The sequence below is a fragment of the Microcaecilia unicolor genome, chromosome 3 (genome assembly GCF_901765095.1).
Source record: "Microcaecilia unicolor chromosome 3, aMicUni1.1, whole genome shotgun sequence".
Classification (NCBI taxonomy): domain Eukaryota; kingdom Metazoa; phylum Chordata; class Amphibia; order Gymnophiona; family Siphonopidae; genus Microcaecilia; species Microcaecilia unicolor.
The window spans coordinates 405976366-405999315 of NC_044033.1; the positions used below are offsets into that span (position 1 = coordinate 405976366).

Here is a 22950-nt window from a genome sequence, read left to right on the forward strand (position 1 = left end):
GAGAGAGCATGGGCGTAGACTGGGGGGGGGGGGCGAGGGGGGGCAATGCCCCCCCAAACAACGACGACGTGAGACTGGCGCCAGTAGTTAAAAAAAAAAACAAGCAGGCACGCGCTCGTCTACTTCCGCTTCGCTTCCCTCTCTGTCTGCGTCCCGCCTTCCTCTGATGTCATTTCCTTTCGGGTGGGACGCAGACAGAGAGGGCAGGGAAGTGAAGCGGACGGAGACGAGCGTGTCCGTCTACCCCCTCTCTTCCTCCCTCCCTCCGGCGCAGGCAGCAAGCATGCTTCTTCGCTTTTCTGTGTTCCTGGCAGCGGTAGCGACGTACACGCTGCCTTCGGCTCTGCCCCGAAGCCTTCTCTTCAAGTTCCTGTTCCCACATAGGTGGGAACAGGAACTTGAAGAGAAGGCTTCCGGGGCAGACCGAAGGCAGCATGTACGTCGCTACCGCTGCCAGGAGCACAGAAAGGTTGAAGAAGACTGCTGCCTGCGCCGGAGGGAGGGAGGAAGAGAGGGGGTAAACGGAGTCACGATCCTGGACCTCGCGGGGGGGGGCAGCAGAGGGAAGATGGATGGAACTGGGAGGGGTGGGGAGCAGAGGGAAGGAGCAAGAGTTGGATGGGACTGGGAGGGGTGGGGAGCAGAGGGAAGGAGCAAGAGATGGATAAGACTGGGAGGGGTGGGGAGCAGAGGGAAGGACCAGGAGATAGATGGGACTGGGAGAGGAGGGGAGCAGAGGGAAGGAGCAGGAGATGGATGGGACTGGGAAGGGTGGGGAGCAGAGGGAAGGAGCAGGAGATGGATGGGACTGGGAGGGGTGGGGAGCAGAGGGAAGATGGATGGGACTGGGAGGGGTGGGGAGCAGAGGGAAGGACCAGGAGATGGATTGGACTGGGAGAGGAGGGGAGCAGAGGGAAGGAGCAGGAGATGGATGGGAATGGGAGAGGAGGGGAGCAGAGGGAAGGAGCAGGAGATGGATGGGACTGGGAGGGGTGGGGAGCAGAGGGAAGAAGCAGGAGATGGATGGGACTGGGAGGGGTGGGGAGCAGAGGGAAGGAGCAGGAGATGGATGGGACTGGGAGGGGTGGGGAGCAGAGGGAAGGAGCAAGAGATGGATGGTACTGGGAGGGTGGGGAGCAGAGGGAAGCCTACTGGAAAGACGACACTGCATAAAACAGAAGACACTGGGACCAAAGCGAATAGAAAAACTAAATGATCAGACAACAAAGGCAGAAAAAAGTATTTTATTCAGAATTTATTAATTGAAATATTTCAGCTTTTTGAAATGTGTATCTGTGATATTTTGCCTGTAAATTTCAATTCCTTCCTCCATATTAGCATATTCATTTGCATATGTATATATGCAAATGAATATGCTAATATGCTCCGCCCCATCCTTTGCCCCCCCCAAATGAAACACTCAAACTACGCCTATGAGAGAGAGGCAGTGATTTTGAGGTGGACAGGGATGGGGTTATTCCTACGGGTCTGGGGCTGAAGGAGGGGTTTCAGCTGCTCACAAAGCTGCACGATGGTCGCCCTATCAAACCTGAACCTTGTTAGACACTGCTGGTCAGTGAGGTGTAGGAAGGTGGTGCAGGGCCTGAACACTCGGGGCCGTGAATACCTCCTGCGGTGTGTGGCCTCTTCCTCTACCATGCCAGCCACCAGTGCATTAACTGCATCCATATCCCCACCAGTGCAAGTATTAGTACTAGTAGTATTAACACAAGAACAGCACACAGATCTCTCACTGCCAGCCACCACGCCCTCTGGCCACTCACTAGCCAAACAGTACAGGGAACACAGAGACAAAGGGAGGTCAGGGAATACAATATACATGTGGGAACAGTGAATGGAGAGGGATAGGGGGAGGGGAAGGGACCGATAGAGCAAGGAGGAGGAGTAGGGAAAGGTCAAAAGGTAAGACACAAAAGAGGCAGGTGAGGGTGACAACCTTCCGACTAGGGCAGACAGACAGGTACTCCACACACTCAGCTTTCTCTGCAACCAACAATTCAGCTCTCCCAACACCGATCTTGCCACTCTCCAACTCCACACAATCGCTAATGGGTCTAAAGACGATTTCCCCCTTGCTCTGGTCGCTTTTATTTCAGGTCTAAGCAATGACGCCCATGTTCCCGCCCACCCAAAATCATTTCGCTATCCGTTATACGTTGTAGACGACCACCTCGTAACACCACCCCTAACATGCCCCCGACATGCCCCTTATTTGGGCGTTTGTATCTGAGCGTACGAGCGAAACGGACGCTCTGAAAGTTTTGTTTCCATTATACTGATTTATTCGTTTTTGGGAGATAAACGTCTATCTCCCGATTTGGGTCGCACTATAGGCGTTTTTCTCTTTCGATTATAAGAAGGTCAGTGAACTATGATTATAGTATCACAGGTTACTCTGTTTTAGTGAATCAGCCTAACTGTGACAAATAGCTTGTTAATGTTTTACATTCTATAACGTTCCATATAAGAAACCAGCAATAAAGAAAATAAGGATAAAATCAATAGAACCTACCTCTTTCATCTGTTGCTTTTGTTCAGTTGCTTTTGAACTTCTGACCAAAGAAGGCAAAGAAAATCTTGCAAAAAAAAAAAAAAAAACGGAACAGCCATTCTGTATTTCTTGCTACGCTGTCTGCTATCAGACCTCTGATTCCAACATTATTTAAGGTTCTAATACAATCCCCCCCCACCCCACCCCACCCCACACACAATATGATGGTAATAAACAAGCACTGCATCACTATTTAGAAACTGGCCGATGTAAAATGAAAAAATTTACCACAAACCAAAATGTATCTTGGAAATCACAAATATAAATTGGGCATCTTACCTTGTTGTGGTCACCTTGGAAGACAGACTGGTGCACATTACAGACAAAGAGGGAGGTTGGAAGATCATTGAAGTCAGTAATGCTGTGGAAGTCTTCCCCAGCAAAATATCTTGTGATGTCTTTGTAATTATCTATACAGCAGAGCAGCAGAAGCTGCCTGCCCTCAGGGATGCAGCTGTGATGGCTGGTGTCTCTCATTCCAATAAAAAAGGATTCTTCCTTCATCTCTGATGGCACGGGAAAAAAAATGAGATTTCTAAATTATGCTTGACATTTTATTTTCTTTCTTTTGACCTCATACCCTTCTTTCATTTGTCCCAATATGCTACTCTATGACCTGCTGGTACACATTATAGTATAATGTGCTTGAAGGTAAAAAAAATCTAGTACATCTCAATATACTTCTACAGGGCAACCCGCCTTCTCATCCACAACCTGTTTTCAGGACAACCAGAAAGAATCAGCATGAGCTATATCTAGATATACTGAGAACAATGTTCCAGTGTATCTGGATATCTCCAGTTTAAGTTAAATGCCAGCATGTATTCAGAACTACTACTCAAAGGGTAAGGGTAAAGGTAATGCATTTGATATACTACCTTACTAGGGCACAACTAAAATGGTTTAGATATTATATACATATACTTTTCTCTGTCCTCAATGGCTTCATCAATAGAGGGTTTACAGTAGGGGTGTGCAACCTGCGGCCCACAAGATCATGGGAAGTATACACAGAAATCATTAACCAGAGTTCTGGTGATTTTACATACTGGATTTCACAAATATTTTCAAAATAGCCACCATTTTTAGTTACATTTTTATTTATTTATCACAGGTGTTCTATGGAGCTCCAGTTCTGACATTACGTAATGTTGTGGCCCACCAGGGATAGTACTGGAATTCATGCAGTCTTCTGTATATAAAGGTCACCCACCCCTAGTTTAGTGACTTGTTCAGGGTCACAAAGAGCCACAATGGGAAATGCACCCTGTCCCCTGGTTATTAGTCCACTGCACTAACCATTAGGCTACGCCTGCACTCCAAGTATATAGACTGTGGCATTATAAATATAGAGCAGTGATCATGGCACAATTTAGTTTAGGTCTCTTATTCAGAAGGCCTACATTAACCCAGGAGATTCTATACATGGTGACTAACGTTGTGCACACAAATCAGTGCACACTGCCGATTTGCACGCACAACTTAATTGATTGAGCCAATCACTGCAAATAATTGGTGGCTAACGACTAATTATTGGTATGGCCTTAACTGGAATCTACGTGCAGATTATAAATCTATAACGACCTGTACGTAAATTCTATGACATATTTGGGGGGGGGGGGGGGGGGGGGTCCTATGAGTTACAAGCATTTTTACAGAATTTGCCTAAACCGTGCTTAAGTGCCAGTATTTACGCCTGATTTCAGCAGGTGACTTAAGTTAGGCACAGATTAGGCACTATTCTACATACATAGCAACATAGTAGATGACGGCAGAAAAAGACCTGCATGGTCCATCTAGTCTGCCCAACAAGATAAACTCATATGTGCTACTACTTCTTGTATTTGTATCTGCCATTTTCAGGACATAGACCGTAGAAGTCTTGCCCAGAACTAGCCCCACCACCCAAACACCAGCCCCGCCTCCCAATCTCGGCTAAGCTTCTGAGGATCCATTCCTTCTGCACAGGATTCCTTTATGTTTATCCCACGCATGCTTGAATTCCGTTACCGTTTTCATCTCCACCACCTCCCGTGGGAGGGCATTCCAAGTATCTACCACTCTCTCCGTGAAAAAATACTTCCTGACATTTTTCTTGAGTCTGCCTCCCTTCACTCTCATATCATGACCTCTCGTTCTACCGCCCTCCCATCTCCGGAAAAGGTTCGTTTGCGGATTAATACCTTTCAAATATTTGAACGTCTGTATCATACTACCCCTGTTTCTCCTTTCCTCCAGGGTACACATGTTCAGGTCCGCAAGTCTCTCCTCATATGTCTTGTAACGCAAATCCCATACTGTAAGGATCAATACACATGAAGTCCACACTCACTGTTCCAGAAACACACCAATACATTCTTTTCTGAACTCTCATCCCCCGTAATTTTATCACACTTAAACCTTCACTCACAGAAAATGTTATACCGAATGTTCTTTTGCTAAGGTTCTATTACCCTAGTAATTTCCCGTTGTCTCTTTCCATTGTTCTTTTCCTTGTCCTATTCCCTAACGATACCTTAACTCTGTCTTCGCTTAACTTCTCACAATGTAATCCATAACTGATTTGTAACAAATCATATTTCCATTATTTACAATGTATTGTAAGCCACACTGAGCCCGCAAATAGGTGGGAAAATGTGGGATACAAATGCAATAAAATAAATAAATAAAATAAAATACCATTCTCGTAGCTTTTCTTTGCACCGCTTCCATTTTTTTTACAGCCTCCAGATCTCACCAACGACTTATACAGGGGCATCAACACCTCTTTTCTTCTGCTGGTCACACCTCTCTCTATACAGCCTAGCAACCTTCTGGCTACGGCCACCGCCTTGTCACACTGTTTCGTCGCCTTCAGATCCTCAGATACTATCACCCCAAGATCCCTCTTCCAGTCCGTAACTATCAGACTCTCCCCGCCTAACACATACTTCTCCCGTGGATTTCTACTCCCTAAGTGCATCACTTTGCATTTCTTCGCATTGAATTTTAATTGCCAAACCTTAGACCATTCTTCTAGTTTCCGCAGATCCTTTTTCATGTTTTCCACTCCCTCCCCGGTGTCCACTCTGTCACAAATCTTAGTATCGTCCGCAAAAAGGCAAACTTTACCTTCTAACCCTTCAGCAATGTCACTAACAAATATATTGAACAGAATCGGTCCCAGCACCGATCCCTGAGGCACTCCACTACTCACCTTCCCCTCCTCCTCTGAGCGAATTCCATTCACCACCACCCTTTGGTTTCTGTCCGTCAACCAGTTCCTAATCCAGTTCACCACTTCAGGTCCTATCTTCAGCCTGTCCAATTTATTCAAGAGCCTCCTGTGGGGAACCGTGTCCAAATTCCGAACAGGAAAAAAGGTCATTTTGGAAAAAGATGGACGTCTATCTTCTGTGTTTGAAAATACTATGGACATCCTGCGATTTGGACGTCTTTGTTTTTCAGCCATTTTCGAAAAAAAAAAAAAAAAAAAAAAAAGTCCAAGTGTAAAACGTCCAAATTCAAGCCACTGGAACACAGGAGGAGCCAGCATTTTTAGTAGACTGGTCCCCCTAACATCCCAGGACAGCAATAGGGCACCCTAAGGGGCACTGCAGTGGACTTCATAAAATGCTCCAAGGTACACATCTGACCATTGCTCCCTTACCTTGTGTGCTGAGCCCCCACCAAAACACACTACCCCCAACTGTACACCACTACCACAGCTCTTACAGGTGAAGGGGGCACCTATATGTGGGTACAGTGAGTTTTGGAGGGCTCAGAGTTTCCTCCACAAGTGAACAGGTAGTGGGGGTATGGGCCTGGGTCCACCTGTCTGAAGTGCACTAAACCTACTACTAAACTACTCCAGGGACCTGCAAGCTGCTGTCATGGGCCTGAGTATGACATTTGAGGCTGGCATAGAGGCTGGTAAGTAATGTTCTTCAAAATACTATTTGGGGGTGGGAGGGGGTTAGTAACCACTGGGAGAATAAGTGGAGTTCATCCCTGATTCCCTCCAGTGGTTATCTGGTCATTTGGGGCACCTTTTTGTGCCTTATCCGTAATAAAGCCAACACCCACAGAAGGTGATCTCTCCACAGGAGAAACGAAAGCCAAAACACACAGACAGTGGATCCAAAAGAGTCCTCTCACAAGTGGTGTTTTCTTAAACAAGGTCTTTATTTCAAGATCTTGTTTAAGAAAACACCACCTGTGAGAGGACTCTTTTGGATCCACTGTCTGTGTGTTTTATTCGTAATAAAAACAGGTCTAGCTCAAAACATCTAAGTTTTAGTGCTGGATGTTTTTGTTTTGTTCCATTATGGCTAAAAGACGTCCAAACGCCCAAGTCCAGCCTTGAACACGCCCCTGATACGCACCCTTGAGATTTGGACGCCCTTCTGACACACTTGTACAAAGACGTCCAAAATGAGGTTTCGATTATACAGATTTGGATGTTTCTGCGAGATGGACATCCAAATGCTGACTTATGTCACTTTCTGGACATCTATCTCTTTCGAAAATGAGCCTGTCAGCCAGCCAGCAAAATAGAGACAGTATGTTTGGTGACAGGAATCCCTAATCTGTTAGGGTCAAAGGATACAAAAAGCTGGGAGGACTTCCTATGAGGTTTTATACGCTCCAGGTACACTGGAGCACGCTAGCAGTCTAAGGCAGTGTTTCTCAAGTACGGTCCTGGAGTACCCCTTGCCAGTCAAGTTTTCAGGTTATCCACAATGAATATACATGAAAGAGATTTGCATATAATGGAGGCAGTGTATGCAAACCAAGTTCATGCATATTCATTGTGGATATCCTAAAAACCTGACTGGCAAGGGGTACTCCAGGACTGGACATGGGAAACACTGGTCTAAGGTATGCAGTTCTGCTTCTCCAGGATGAGAGTGTGGCTTGGGGAAAAAGACAGGTAGTACAATGAACTGATTGAGGTAGAATTCTAATATCACTTTTTTACGGAGGAATTTTAGATGGGTATGAAGAACAGCCCTGTCATGCTAGAACCTGGTTTAAAGTGGGTCTGCCACAAGGGCTTGTGGCAGACCCACTTTAAACCAGGTTCTAGCATGACAGGGCTTGATGTTTGCTCACTTTTCTGGCAGAAGTGCTATTAAGATCAATACTTTATACATGAGGAACAATGGAACAGAGTGGTTCAAATGAAGGCTTCCTGAGAGCTGCGAGGATGACATTCAAATCCCATGCCACTGTAAGTAGTTTGATGGGGAGGTCTGGTATAAAATAACACTTTCATGAGTCTAACTATCAAGGGATGAATGGAAATTGGCTTTTTATCCACTCTACAGTGAAAAGTACTTATGGCACGCAAGTGTACTCTGAGTTAGTTTTGAGGCCAGAGTCAGAAGAATGGAGGAGGTACTCCATAAGGATAGGAAGAGAGCACCTAGCAGAGTCAAGTACTCTGGCTGTCCAGAGGGAAAATCTTTTCCACTTGAAACGGTAACACTTTTGTGAAGAAGGTTTCCTAGAGTTTAAAAGTATTCTAGAGGCTCCTTCTGGAAGGTTTAAGGAATGTAAAGCATGTCATCAAAAACCAAGCTGTCAAGGTTAGAGAACGGGGGTCTGGATGAAGGAGGGACCCTTCATTCTGTGTCATTAGGGTTGGAAAAGGATCTAACTTCGATGGTTCCTTGGATGATAACTCTAGGGGAAGAGAGAACCAAATCTGACGTGGCCAGTAGGAAGCAATTAGGATCAGGGTTCCTTGGTCTCAACGTAATTTGAGAAGAGTTCTCCCCGTGAAAGGCAGTGGGAGAAAAGCATATAGAAGTCTCATTCCCCAGTAGAGCAAGATGAAATTTGGGGCTGCATGGTTAGGAGCGTAGATTGGAGTGGCCTAGTAGTTAGAGTGGTGGACTTTGGCCCTGGAGAACTGGGTTCAATTCCCACTGCAGGCACAGGCAGCTCCTTGTGACTCTGGGCAAGTCACTTAACCCTCCATTGCCCCAGGTACAAATAAGTACCTAAGCCGCATTGAGCCTGCCATGAGTGGGAAAGCGCGGGGTACAAAAAAAAAAAAAAAGCAGGGAAGCTTGCCCACTAGGTAAACAGCTCTTAGAGAGACGTTTTGAGAAGCTGTCCAAGTCCATATTGGGATTGCTTCGTGACAGAGGTGATAAGAACCTGTTCCTCCCTGTTTGTTCAGGTAATACATTGCAATCTGGTTACTATCTGTTCAAGGATGAGGTCTTGGAAAGTTTTGAGGGCGTTCCAGACTGCTTGCAATTCCAGGAGAACTATTGAGGCAGCTTGGAAAGAGAAATCATATTAATTTGTTAATTCTGTTTAAGTTTGGTTCAGGCCTGCAAGTGGTAGAATGCCATCTGGTTTTAATTACTCAAATGTCTAGCTTTTGCTAGACTAGAGGTTAGAAAGGTCAGCGAGAAATGAAACTTTCTTTGTCCCTTTTTGAGTGATGGATTGTTAAGGCTAGTTCATATAAACCACATCTGGATGCCATTCTAAGTAATGCATCTTGGACAGTCTCGAGGGGATTAGCAAGTAGGCAGTTTTAAAAGATTAGGCTGAATGCTGTTTAGAGGTTCTTGATGATTTAGATTTTGTCTTAAAAGGAATTCTGATTTTTGCTTATTTTAAAATATGTTTTATTCTGTTTAATTAATAAGTTCTATTTCTCTATGTAAAATATCTTTTCAATTCAGTGTTACATCTTTGTCTGACTTTTCAAGTGAGATTTGTCTGCAGTTTAAGAGGTCATCATCTGGTTTGAATTATCCACAGTCCTAGCTAGTTCTGTGTATGAAGCTAATAGGTGAAAGAGGTCAGGAAAAGTCAAGTCTTCTCCTTGATTGATTATAGCTAAGTGTAGGACTGGCCTCCTGAAAGTAATAACAAACCATGTCTGTGTGCCATTAAGCAAGATTGGCCCCTTAATGAACCCAGCTCAAGTTATGAAGTTAACCGGGAATCTGAGAATTGAATAATAATAAAATGCAGGAGATAGGTGCCACATTGTCTAGTTTGAGAGGCCCCAGGTCATAGGTCAGTTTAGGAAATATCTCAAACCTATGTAACTGATATTTTTGAGTAAATGTGTAGAGATAATTAGTTCAAGACAGGGTAATCAATCTATTCTTTACCATCTGGTGAGAAAGGGGGGCTAGAGGGGTTTAGGACCCTATATAAATGAGAACAGAAGCAGCTTACGTTAGATGAGAAGGAACCAAGACAGGAGACACAAGACACAGAGAGCTGAAGAAAAGGAGAGAGCTAGCGCTGATGTCCTACTTTGTTTGCTGGCAAATAAAGAAGACTTCTCTCTTATTCTGGTGTGTGGTGTTTGACTCCTGAAGTACCACAGATTCTGCTAACAATAGTGGTAATTCCTGCAACACTATATGATGTTGTTTCTCCCATGTGGATCATGAACCTTGTGTGTGGCGACCATCTAAGTGAGCACCCCAACCCACCATGGGGGCATTCATGGTGAGGACTTTGTGATGTGGAAGGGGCTGAAACGGATGTCACCTGATGAGATTTTGGGACACCATCCACCACTGTAGAGAGTGGCATAGCTGTGGAGCAACTCAAACACAGGCTGAGAACAATCCCGTGGTTGGGACTACTGAGAGGAGAGTGTCCACTGAGGATTTATTAACTGCCTTTATGAAGAGAGTCGCCCAAGGTGATGTACAGTAGGTACAGTTTAACATCAAACTTACAATTTTATTAACAGCATAACAATAGAAAAATGAACAAGTATAAACATAAATACAATGAAAGAGGAAAACTTGAATACAACACACTGAAATCTAATAATAAGACTACCATGAAACAAGATAAAAAAAAAATACACATTTAACAGCTCTGAAATTCAAACAGCAGAGATATAATATGATGCAAGCATAATAGTGATGGAATATCTAATAAGTACACAATCAGAGCATTCAAATAACTGCTATGATACTAATGCTTTTTTACAATACAGCTTACCATATAGCTGAGGGGCCAAATGCAGACATATAAATGGGGACAAGATGCGTGGTACAGAGTCAGTTCAGATAAATAATTGGGTGGCTAAACTAAAAGCACGTTCTTCGTACAGTTAGTCAAGATATAAGGAACTGGTCTAAGTTAGAGTGTGTAGCAAGCTAGTCCAGGTGCAGAATAGGTGTATAGTCAGTCACCCTGTGTATTAAAGGAATGGAAAAGAGCCAGGTCAGTTGAGGTAGTCTTGTTTGCTCTCAGTTGAGGGAGGAAGGCTCAACACAAAGTAGTGTCCAGGAGTGCCCTGATGAATTCTAAGGTTTGAACTCATTGAAGATGTGGTTTGGTCTAATTTATCACAAAATCAAAAAATTCTAGGAGCCTTATTGCAGACAGAATTGAAGTCTGTGCTGCCTCTCAGGAGGCTGCCTTGATTAACCAATCATTGAGGAGAGGAAGACATGTATGCCCCACTTTCAGAGCATTGCCCCACTTGTGGAGCATTACAGCTACTACTATCAGGCATTTTGTGAAGATTCAAGGAGCCAAAGCCAACCAAATGGTAGTACCTTGTACTGATAATAAAAAGTCCCACGGCAGAAGCGCAGAAATTTCTGTGGGCAGCGAGAATAGGTATGCGAGTGTATGCCTCCTTCAGATCTAGAGAGCAAAGCCAGTTATTGAGTTGGATCATGGGGACAAGGTAAGAATTTGTTTAAATCTTGCAGGTCGAGAATTGGTCATACTCCCCCTGTCTTATTTGGTATGAGAAAGTACCCGGAATAAAACCCTCAACCCCTCTCAGGCAGAGGAATTAGCTCTATTGCATTCTGCCAGAGGAGGGCAGAAAGATCTTCCCAAAGTACTATCATTGGGAGGGAGTTGAAACGAGACTCTCTTGGTGGATGGTCAGGAGGGCTTTTTCCCCAATGCACAGTGTAACTGTGCTGTATGATACGTAGCACCCAACAGGCACCTCTGTTGAGAGAATAAGTCTGCTTCCCACCAGTAGGTTGCTTGGCATGGACAACTGGACAGCGGCAATGCTCTCTAGGAAACGGTGAAAAACTGGGTTCTTGTTTGGACTGATTTCTAGCATTTGAGGTGGAGGAGGAATAGGAGTATAACGACACTTAGAAGTATAGTAACTGGAGCATCAAAATCCTCCTGCAAATCTTCTAGAAGAAGAGGCGGCAGACGTCTGTGGCCTAAATAGAGTTTAAATAGCATCTGCAAGCTTTTTAATTAGGTCGGTCACTTCCTCGACTTTGTCACCGAATAAATTGTCTCCATGACAAGGGACATCTGCTAGACATTCTTGGACAGCAGACCTGAGGTTGGAAACCCTGAGCAAGGAAAGACGCCACATGGCTACTCCTAAAGCATAAATGTGAGAATAGACATCAAAGGCCTGCCTTGCCAGATATTTACAACAATCTAGAAGTTTCCTGTGAATCTTAAGGAACTCAGGCCCAGATGCACAAACCCTAACGAGCCCACAACTTGCGTTTTAAACTGGTTCCAGCCAGTTTAAAACGCAAGTAGTTCACCCCGGGCATGCACTAAGGGCATTTTCCCTGCCACGGTAGCAGGCAACGAAAACGGAATGCAAATGATTGAAAAGCTATTATAATGAGATGCACTACTGTTGCAGCCCATTATAATGAGATGCACTACCGTTTTTCCGATTCCCTTACCGTAGGAACCCTAACGAGATGTCTGACCTCTCGTTAGGGCTCCTGTGAGGGAATCGGAAAGGAAAAGGGCCCCCAAAAAAGGTAAAAAAGAAAAAAAAAAAAGCAGGGAGCGCATGTGAGGGGCGTCCTTTAAGGACGTACTCTCCTTGCGCTTCTGAGAGACGTCTTTTTTTCGCATTTTTTTTTAGCTCTGCCGGCGCTGGTGTTTTTTCCCCCCTTCTATTTTGTCTTCGCCGCCCCTCCACAGCAAAACTTTTATATTTTCCTGGTTGCCGGAGAATCGGGACGTCCCTTTAGATTAGGCTCCTCTTCCTGGTCTCTTCAGCCAATCAGAGCGCGTTTCGCTGACAACAGCCAGCTAAGCCCGCTTTGATTGGCTGAAGAGACCAGGAAGAGGAGCCTAATCTAAAGGGACGTCCCGATTCTCTGACTCAGGTACCGAAGGAATAGAGAATGCAAGTGAGCTACAACGAGTAGCTCATTTGCATTCCCTATCGTTAATGCATTCCCGTTCCCTACCAATTCGCTATGGAATCGGTAGGGAACGGGAATTACCGACATCTTTAATGCATCTGGGCCTCAGCCTTTTCAGGAAGAAAGAAGTCTGCAAAAAAGAGAAAGTACTCTGTATTAACAGACTAACCCCCCCCCCCCCCCCCATACTAAGAAGAATTAGTGGCTGCTGTGCACTAATGCTGACACAGCCCATTCATTTGGAATGGGCTGTGTCGGCATTGCCACGCAGCTTAGTAAACAGAGGGGTAAGTAAATTGTGAAATTAAGTTGATAATCTAATCTGTGGTTAGCATTGAGGCCTGAAATGTCTAATGTTCTAGCCTCTCTGCCTAGAGCTCTTGCACTATGACTACGTTTTAAAACAGATTCCACAACTAAGGAATGATGGGGTAATTGCATCTTTTCAAACCCAGTGCATTTTTGTATCCTGTACATTGTATTAATTTTCTTTGAAGCAACTTGAACTATCAGTGGAGTCTCCCAGTTTTTGATTAGCGTATTCTTCATGATTGTATGAACATAGTAACATAGTAGATGACGGCAGAAAAAACCTGCACGGTCCATCCAATCTGCCCAACAAGAAACTCATATGTGCTACGTTTTGTGTATACCTTACCTTGATTTGTATCTGCCATTGTCAGGGCACAGACCATATAAGTCTGCCCAGCACTAGCCCCGCCTCCCAACCACCAGCCCCGCCTCCCCCCACCGGCTCTACTACTACTACTACTCAACATTTCCAAAGCGCTACCAGACTCACGCAGCGCTATACTGCCACCCAATTTCGGCTAAGCTTCTGAGGATCCCTTTATCCCACGCATGCTTGAATTCCGTTACCTTTTTCATCTCCACCACCTCCCGCGGGAGGGCATTCCAAGTATCCACCACTCTCTCCATGAAAAAATACTTCCTGACATTTTTCCTGAGTCTGCCCCCCTTCAATCTCCTTTCATGTCCTCTCGTTCTACCTCCTTCCTATCTCCGGAAAAGGTTCGTTTGCGGATTTATACCTTTCAAGTATTTGAACGTCTGTATCATATCACCCCTGTTTCTCCTTTCCTCCAGGGTATACATGTTCAGGTCCGCAAGTCTCTCTTCATACGTCTTAGAACGTAAATCCCATACCATTCTCGTAGCTTTTCTCTGCACCGCTTCTATTTTTTTTTACATCCTTCGCAAGATACGGCCTCCAAAACTGAACACAATACTCCAGGTGGGGCCTCACCAACGACTTATACAGGGGTATTAAAACTTCTTTTCTTCTGCTGGTCACACCTCTCTCTATACAGCCTAGCAACCTTCTAGCTATGGCCACCGCCTTGTCACACTGTTTCTTCGCCTTCAGATCCTCAGATACTATCACCTCAAGATCCCTCGCCCCGTCCGGACCTATCAGACTCTCACCGCCTAACATCACCCCCTAACACATACTTCTCCCGTGGATTTCTACTCCCTAAATGCATCACTTTGCATTTCTTCGCATTGAATTTTAATTGTCAAACCTTAGTCCATTCTTCTAGCTTCTGCAGATCCTTTTTCATGTTTTCCACTCCCTCCTGGATGTCCACTCTGTTACAAATTTTACTATCATCCGCAAAAAGGCAAGCTTTACCTTCTAACCCTTCGGCAATGTCACTCACAAATATATTGAACAGAATGGGCCCCAGCACCAATCCCTGAGGCACTCCGAGCGAATTACATTCACCACCACCCTCTGGCGTCTGTCCGTCAACCAGTTCCTAATCCAGTTCACCACTTTGGGTCCTATCTTCAGCCCATCTAGTTTATTCAAGAGCCTCCTGTGGGGAACCGTGTCAAAAGCTTTGCTGAAATCTAAGTAGATTATATCCATAGCATGTCCCTGATTCAATTGTCCGGTCACCCAGTCAAACAATTCAATGAGATTTGTTTGGCACGATTTCCCTTTGGTATAAAGTGGAACAATGATTCCTTCTCTAGGAGGAAAGTCATATTCTAGAACCTCAAAGAGTTCTGAATGATGTTCTTCCTCTGTCTCCAATTTGAGAGGTATGGCTTGAGCCATCTCACGGGCAAAGCCAGGAAAGGATATACTTTCTGGAGGAGACTTGCATCTCTCAGGTGGCAGAGAAAGATCAGATGGAATGCCATAGGACTCCTCTACTGAAAGGTCCTGTGGGCTCTGTTCAGTCTCCCAGGAGAGGTCAGAGTCTGACTCTTCAAAGTACTGCTCTTGGGAAGTATGTGGACGAGTGTCAACTAGACCATCGGCTCTGTGCCAGTGTGTCAAGGTAGATGAGTCTCTGAGGCTGGAGAAAGTTCCTCTGCTGACGCATGCATCAGTCAGATTCATGCTGCCCTGACAGTCGACACTTAGCTGGTGTGTGGGACCTCTCCCATGACTGTCTCTCCGATGTATGGGCTGGGCTGAGGTTGGCGCAAACACCCTATAAGCCTCTACAAACTGCATATACAGTAGCCCTGAGAGCTTCTCTTTGAGCATAGCCCAGATTTCCTCATACAGAGTAGGCATTCGTACTAGCTGAGAAAGCAGTGCGGATGCATTATAGCCTCTGCGACATAGGAGATCTCAAAGACTTCAAAGGCTCTCAATGGGAAAGAGGTTGGACAGAAAGAGAGCAATCACTGCAGCATGGATGCTTCCCATTCATTATGGATGTCGATGCAGGAGTGGTGTTGCCAGAGTGCATGGAAGATGGTGATGCATCTTAGGTTTTTTATGCTACAGGTCCCTGCGATGCATGTGGCACCAATGAAGAGGACGTGGTCACAGTACCAAGTCTGATGTCAGATCCTCTCGATGTTGCATCAGTGCACCCAATGTCGATGCCGACGCCAATGTCAATACAAAACCCAAAAGGTTTTCACACTGGTATCTGCAAGCTTTAAACGTCCTCGCTTGCATACATAAGCAAAGGCTACACTGAATGTCCCAGTGCTCCGAACCCAAGCACTGAACACACCAGTTATGGGGGTCTGTGCATAAAATGGTCCTACAGCACTGAAACAATCACACATTAAAAATGACTCGACACAACGTTGTGTTTCGGCCGAATAGGCCTACATCAGGAGTCTATAAACATAAACAAACAATAAATAAATAAAGCATAAAAAAATAATAATATACAGCAAAAATTATAATGAAAGAGGAACAAAAAGATCAAAACAACCACCATATAAATGCAAAAAATAAAATTCTATTAGCATAAAGCCAATTGAAAACTATACATGTATATATATATATATATATATATATATATATATATATATATACCAAATAATATGTATTATACGGTCTTTTTTGCATATTTTTTTCTCTGTCTTCTACAAAAAAAAATTTTCTGTCTTCTACAGACCATTTTTAAGATCTTATCTACAAGATCTTTGGAATCTTTTATCTGCGTTTTGAGATTCCTTTGATGTGTTATATTCAATTTCAACTTGATTAATAAGGTTAGTTTTTTTCATTTAATTTTTCCTTTATCCCCATGTATGTATATTTCAATTTGTTTCTTGGTTTCATCATTTTTTTGCTTCTTGTTATTTAATGTTCCTTTCCTCAGTATGTTTCTTTAACATATTATTTGGCATATATATATATATATACACATGTATAGTTTTCAATTGGCTTTATGCTAATAGAATTTTATTTTTTGCATTTATATGGTGGTTTTTTTTTATCTTTTTGTTCCTCTTTCAGTATAATTTTTGCTGTATATTATTATTTTTTTATGCTTAATTTATTTATTTATTGTTTGTTTATGTTTATAGACTCCTGATGTAGGCCTATTCGGCCGAAACACAATGTTGTGTCGAGTCATTTTTAATGTGTGATTGTTACATTACTATTTGTTTGGAAATTATTAAACTTTGTTTTTTTAAAAAGATAATTTGGTTCCATTCTTTGGATAGCCTGGCTTATATTCCCACCTTTTTTATTTTTCATTTCACGCCTCGTGGGATCTATTGAGTTCTCCACTTTTTGTGAATTCTCTTTAGCCTATAGCACTGAACACACTTCTTAAAGCTACTCAGCACCCTGGTTGACATGAAGGAAAAAACCGGCTGTCGCAAGGTTTACTCAATGGCCTGTGAAACTCAAGTAGTCACATACCCAAAAATAGTCGACGTCTCATGGGCAAAAGAAGGGTTCAGAGGCCCCAAAGGCCAAAAAATTAAAAGAACAGAATACAATTAATAAAGAAAAAGATTATGAAGAAAAAATATCCCCCCAAAAAGGAAGGCACTAATAGGCAAATCTGACGCACTGAGAGATTAGAAAGCAACCTCTCTGCTCCGCGGAAAGCGTGGTGGCGGGCGGGAAGGCACCTGTGCATGCGCGGTGGGGGCACTGCGTTAAAGATTTAAGGCGACAGTGCACTAAGGCAGTGTATGCACCAGGTTCCAAGGATGACGTCACCCACACGTGAGAATATTATGCCTGCTTTTCCTCGGAGAATCACAGAACAGTAACAGTTACTAGCCATCTCCCTGGTGCACATGTACCAGGTTTCAGAACAAGCATCTGTGAGAGCCAGGCTGAAGACCATCACTGTAATGCTAAAGTAGACAAGAGGATGGAGAGGGATAATATAAAATGGGGGAAAGCCTGGGTAGTGATGAATTTTAGTTCATTAAACTTAAAACCTGCTTGATGTTCAAAGACGCTCCAAGTCTGGAATAGGTTCTGATAATATAACTTAGAGTAAAATATATATTGTAAATGCTCTTGATGTTACAGACCTGGTACAACTCAAACTACTGGGCTAGAAATAAAAAAAATTTAAAAAAGCATGAAGTAATGATTTTTGGCAATCTTGAAATTACCATTAATATTCACAACTCAGTGGTATATACCAACCTGTATTATGACCAAAGCAGTACCTGTTTACTCTGCATGCAGACTATACGTCTTTAAAATAATCCCTAATACACAATGACGTATAGTGTTCCATTTTAGCTAAAAATGTTTAAGCTTATTAAAATACCAGAGCAGTGTCACTGCTATTCTCCTAGTAAATGGAAAAGAAATGCTGCTCCTGAAGCTGACAAATAAAAGCATGCTTGACTGTGGGTATTCACTTATGCTTTGATGCATGCATATGTTTTAGATATAGATATCTAGATCTAAATATATAGTGTAAATGTATCTTATTTTTTTGTAAACATAGGAAAAGGGTAATTTACAACAAATAGGAAAAGATATATTAATTTGGAAATAAAAATAAAACTTATTCCTACACCTGTGTAAAGCCAACACCAGACAAGATAAACATGTCAGCTGTTAAACTTGAGACTTTCTCTGTAAGCTCACAAAGTACAATCCAAAAGGAAGGAATTGCGTTAACGAGTGCATAGGTAGCCATGTAAACCACTGGCTACTTTAGGGTAGACTAATCTGAATAGAGGTTTTTACAAATCACTGAAAAGGGGCTATCATAGAGCAGCTCATCCCAACGACCCCCGCTTTTTCAAATATAACGAACACGAAAAACGCATGTATTCATACATCAGCCCTGTCCTGCGCTGTGCACATCACAAGTCTAGGAAAAGTGTGTCAGTGCAGCCTCCGCAGAGTACAGCTCCCTGCCCCCCCCCCCCGCACGTTTGTGTCTCACACACACACAGATAGATTTATATATATATATATATATATATATATATATATATATACATATCTCAAGCCGGCAAACACCTTCCCTGACGCAAAGCCCCACCCTACAAGGCCACAGCAGGGCAGCTGTTTTACCTGATACTCTGCACTTCTCCTCCTCCAAGCGACACCAACTGAACCGCGTCACCCTCACCAGCTGCTGCAGTTCTACCTTCCACCTACTGCTGCTGCTGCTGCAGCCAGTACTGCGAGTCGCGCCTCGCGCGGTGACCGGTCCCCCAAACCACCCTTCGCCTGAACCGCGCCAATCAGCACCCGACCCGGCCTGGAGTGACAGCGACTGCGACCATTGCTGCTCCCATAACGGAGAGCCTGGGCCCCGCCTCGTGACTGCCGGCTGAGGAGACTGTGTGCTGCTGTACGAGCTGGGCTGAGGGGAGGAGGGGGTGGAGAAACGGAGGCAGGTCGAGGGGATGAGGTGGGAAGAAGAATGAAGGAGAGTTTTATAGCTGGAGATTTTTTCTCCCGTTTTGGTTTTTCCCGCAGGTGGCCGCTGGTCGGGTTCGTCTGCTCAGGGGTGATGTGGAGCTGGCCTGCAAAAAAAAAAGTGTGCTCTTACGCAGCAGCCCTCACCTTAGCATGGTTGGGGGGGGGGGGGCAGGGGAGCACACTGATTTTCCCACGAAATTTAATGCCCACGAAGTCCGGGGTGGGGGGGTTGGTTAACATTTGTATTCGATTTGAACTCATTCAGCATTGTATGGTTAATTGCATTTTGCAGAAATGAATACATATTGTCCGTTTCCCTCACCTGGAACTAGAAGATGAGCTTTGCTAGATTGGTGGCCCAATTAGCATTCACATGACCAGCACTGTGGAGCATTTTGGGACATACATGATGGGAATGTGTCCGGTGGAAATGGCATAAAACCCTGCTGAAATACGGACACGTGGGGGGGGGGGGGGGGGGTTGCGTTGGTTTGTTTGTTTTCAGTTTTCCCAAAGCAGAGCAGGAATGAGGGACTGAGTGTAGGAACAGTTAAAATCGAGACAGTCACAGAATTTTGATAGAAGTGAGGAAGCGCAGACGCCAGAGTGCACTGCTTAGTAAACACATAATGTTTGCTTTTAGAGGGCCAGTTTAGCAGGGTTGTCTGTCAGAGAAACTGACAGATGACATACAATGCATTCTGCCTAGGGTCACCTTAGCAGACAGTTAATACCACCATCCAATCTGAGGGGCAGTAGAACACTGTTTTGGTTAGAGACGGCTAGACAGTGTTGCCAGGTAGTCCTGGATGAACAAGACCAATTTTATTTATTTTTTTACATACATGCTGTGAGGTTTAATTATATGTTAAAACACTCTCATCAACAGGAATATTCTCTTAAAACAAAAAAATGGGAACTCACCCACAGAAATAATTCAATGTATAAACTACTGACACCTGCAGCTGTCTGCTGAGGATGAGTCCATAGTGTCTGAGGCTCGAGTGGCTCAAGGACACAGTACTTGCAACCTGAGGCAAGGTATTATGGTATAAGATGGTGCTCCTCCCTAGAGAGTAACATGAAGTTAAAAATTAATCCCCATTCCCTCCCTGCAACCAAAAATGTATTCCAGTCCCCACTTCATCCCCTCAGTCAAGCAAACTTTGTAACACCATTCCCTCACTGTTCCCACATTCTCCATCCCCGTCCCCTCACCATCCCCATAGTCTTAATTTTCTTCCCCGTGTCTCCCCACTGAAAGCTGAAAGGATGATTTTATGCAATTTTATGGGCCAAACAGGCATTGTAAATAAACAACTTAGGCTGATAGTTTGAAAGACACAAATAAAATTGAATACTGATAATGAAACTAATAATAATAATGTATTTCATTTTTAACCCATGAAGAAACAGGAAAACTGATTTAAAAATATGATAAATAGCTAGCTAGCTTCATTGGCTGGCTGGCTTACTTGCTGGCTTGCCTGGCTAGTTTGACTGGGCTGTTTGGCAGCTGGGCTGACTTGACTGGCTTGCTAGCTGTCTGACTTTGGCTGGCTGGCTTCTTCAGGGCTGGCTGACTTACTGGGCTGGCTGGGCTTGGCTGGCCACAATAACACTGAGATCATAACTCCAGTGGCTTGCTAGCCTGGCTAGCTAGCTGGGCTGGCTTGATGGCCACAATAAACACTGGGATCATAACTCCAGTGGCTTGCTAGCCTGGCTAGCTAGCTGGGCTGGCTTGATGGCCACAATAAACACTGGGATCATAACTCCAGTGGCTTGCTGTCTGGTTAGGCTAGCTGTCTGTCCTTGGCTGACTTGCCTCTTCATGGCTGGCTTGCTAGGTGCACTGGCTAGTTGGCTGGCTTGCCTGGCAGGGCTTGGCTGGATGGTCGGCTGGCTTCCTGGCATGATTGTAAAATTAAGAACTCACGGGGAAATTCAAATATGTCCCAAAGGATATTACCACTGCTTTTCAAATATATTCTGAGCAAACCTGATAGGACTTGCCCCTCCTCAGTTATAATATCTCATCTGGACAATTTTCAAAGTAATTCCTGAAAGTAGGCATAGAATGGGCTGCTTGAAAATCTCCCACCCTGTGTGAATGTTAAAGTGCATGCATTCCAGTGTGCACCTTTTTACCTGCATCCATTGAAGGTGTTGTGTAGTAAGTAGAGCTGCATTTTAATGGCAGTTAACCCTCCAATTAATATATTAATCAGTAATCATGATTAAAAACTTTAATATCAATTTAAAAAAAAAAATCCCTTTGCAATGTCTCTTGTCTCCTTGAAACATCTCCAAAAGATACGTTCCACTACCCACCCCTGTTCTTGGCGCAATCTGACGTCTTTCCCCCCATCCACATTTCAACATCACCCATCCCTGCGCCAATCTATCTTAAAAGTGGTCTTCTTTTGATCCTTACCAGTGGCAGCATTGCACAAATGCAGCCTGGTCCAAAGCTTTCCCTCTGAAAGCAGAAAAAGAAGTGAGTCAGAGAAGGCAGAATAGGCCAGAGGGAAAGCTTAAGGGCAGGCCACAGGCAGCATATATGCAATGCTACTAATTCCAGGGACCAACAGAAGACCGCCTTTAAGGTAGATTGGCACAGGGGATTGAGAAGGGGGGAAGATGTAAACCCAATGGGAGGGGGGCAGGGGAGTGAACTGCAGACTGGCGAGAAGAAATGGAGGGGCCACTGATGAAAGCTATGACCAAGACAGTGAGCTCCAGCAGCCACAAGAAGAGCTTGGTGCTGCTCACCAGCAAGTTTTTGTTGCTGCTTATGGAGGTGGAGGCAGTGGCATAGCCAGAGCCAGTATTTTGGATGGGCCCACAGCTAACTAAGATGGGCTCTTCCACAGCACGGCATGGCACGCCACAGAGATATATCTCCATGGAGTGGAGGAGTGGCCTAGTGGTTAGGGTGGTGGACTTTGGTCTTGAGGAACTGAGTTTGAAACAGGTGGGAAATCAGGAGACGAAAGGCAAATTTTGGTTCCAAACAAGGCAACTTTATTGCTAGCAAGTGAACAGTACCGAGTAGTCTCGGGACACTGTGTGTCGCGAATCACCTGACACTTACAATTATACTTCCCTACTGGGCCTGCGCACTAGGCCCCTTACACATCACATTTGGCATGCGCAGTAAACAATTGTAGTTCTTACAGTACAAAATTGTAGTCCCGGTACGTACACACGTCATAACAGCGAAATGATACTGGCAAGAAAAACGAAACTTAGCAGCTTATTCTTCACACACACACAATGCTCCTTTCTAGCACAGGAGATAAGGTTCGGCTCAGGAATGCAGGGGGTGTCAGCACCCTCCAAGGTCGCGTTGCTACATGCAAGCTGGTCTTGTATAGGCCTTGCAAACTACTGTTACAAGCTATAAGTCTAATAATACTGCATTCTGTCCTTACATTAGTAAACAGCAAACTTCTTTCGTTAGTAAACAGTAAAACTGGATAAGGCACAAATGTCCAGTGCAGTAATAAAGTATGGCTAAACAGCCAAAAGCAGAGGTAGAGTGCATAAGTATAAGTCCATCAGTAGGCACAAAACATGAGGTTGTTCTGTTGTTCAGTAGTATTCGGGTAGTACTCATAGTATTCGAGTAGTATCCGGCGTTCCACTCCTTCATTCCCCCCTTTTGATACTTGAACATCCATTCTGGTGGAGAGTATCACCTCCATGGACCCTGAAAGGGAAAGAAAGGACAAGAATAGTTAGCGAAGGAAGTATCAAGCGAGCCCTAAGCCCTTGCGCAGCCGTCGGTTGCTTCGCCGGGGTTGAGACGGAGGGTCCCTAGAGGAATCCCCTCCCCCTTTGTAGCCGGTCTTTTGCTGGCACAAGGGTAATGGCCCATTAAGTGACTCAGGGGGTTCAAAGTGCACATCAGCCACAAGGTGCTTCATCGTAAGCCTCATCAGACTGGGGAATGGGGGAGTACATCTGGAGAGCCATAAGTTGAGCAGCAGCACGGCGGTCAGCGATGCTTTCCATGGTGGAGCGGAGACACCTGAAAACTAAGGGGAGAGACAAAGGTATTAGTAGGCAAGACAGCAAGAACAGGC

At 44.4% G+C, this 22950-nt stretch overlaps 1 protein-coding gene across 3 annotated transcripts in view; it reads right to left on the reverse strand.

Moving 5' to 3' along the window:
• LOC115467085 (calcipressin-2-like) overlaps window positions 1-18770 on the reverse strand; it is a 186930-nt gene extending 168160 nt beyond the window's left edge. For 2 of the 3 annotated variants that reach the window (XM_030198772.1, XM_030198773.1), the window contains exons 1-2: window positions 18506-18594; window positions 2852-3078 (exon numbers count right to left, since the gene is read on the reverse strand). In XM_030198772.1, the coding sequence (XP_030054632.1) occupies window positions 2852-3076 (225 nt within the window). In that variant the 5' untranslated portion in view covers window positions 3077-3078; window positions 18506-18594. Of the gene's footprint in view, window positions 1-2851; window positions 3079-18505 lie in introns of all 3 variants that reach the window. The other variant, XM_030198774.1, reaches the window with a different exon arrangement.
• Window positions 18771-22950: the final 4180 nt, after the last annotated feature.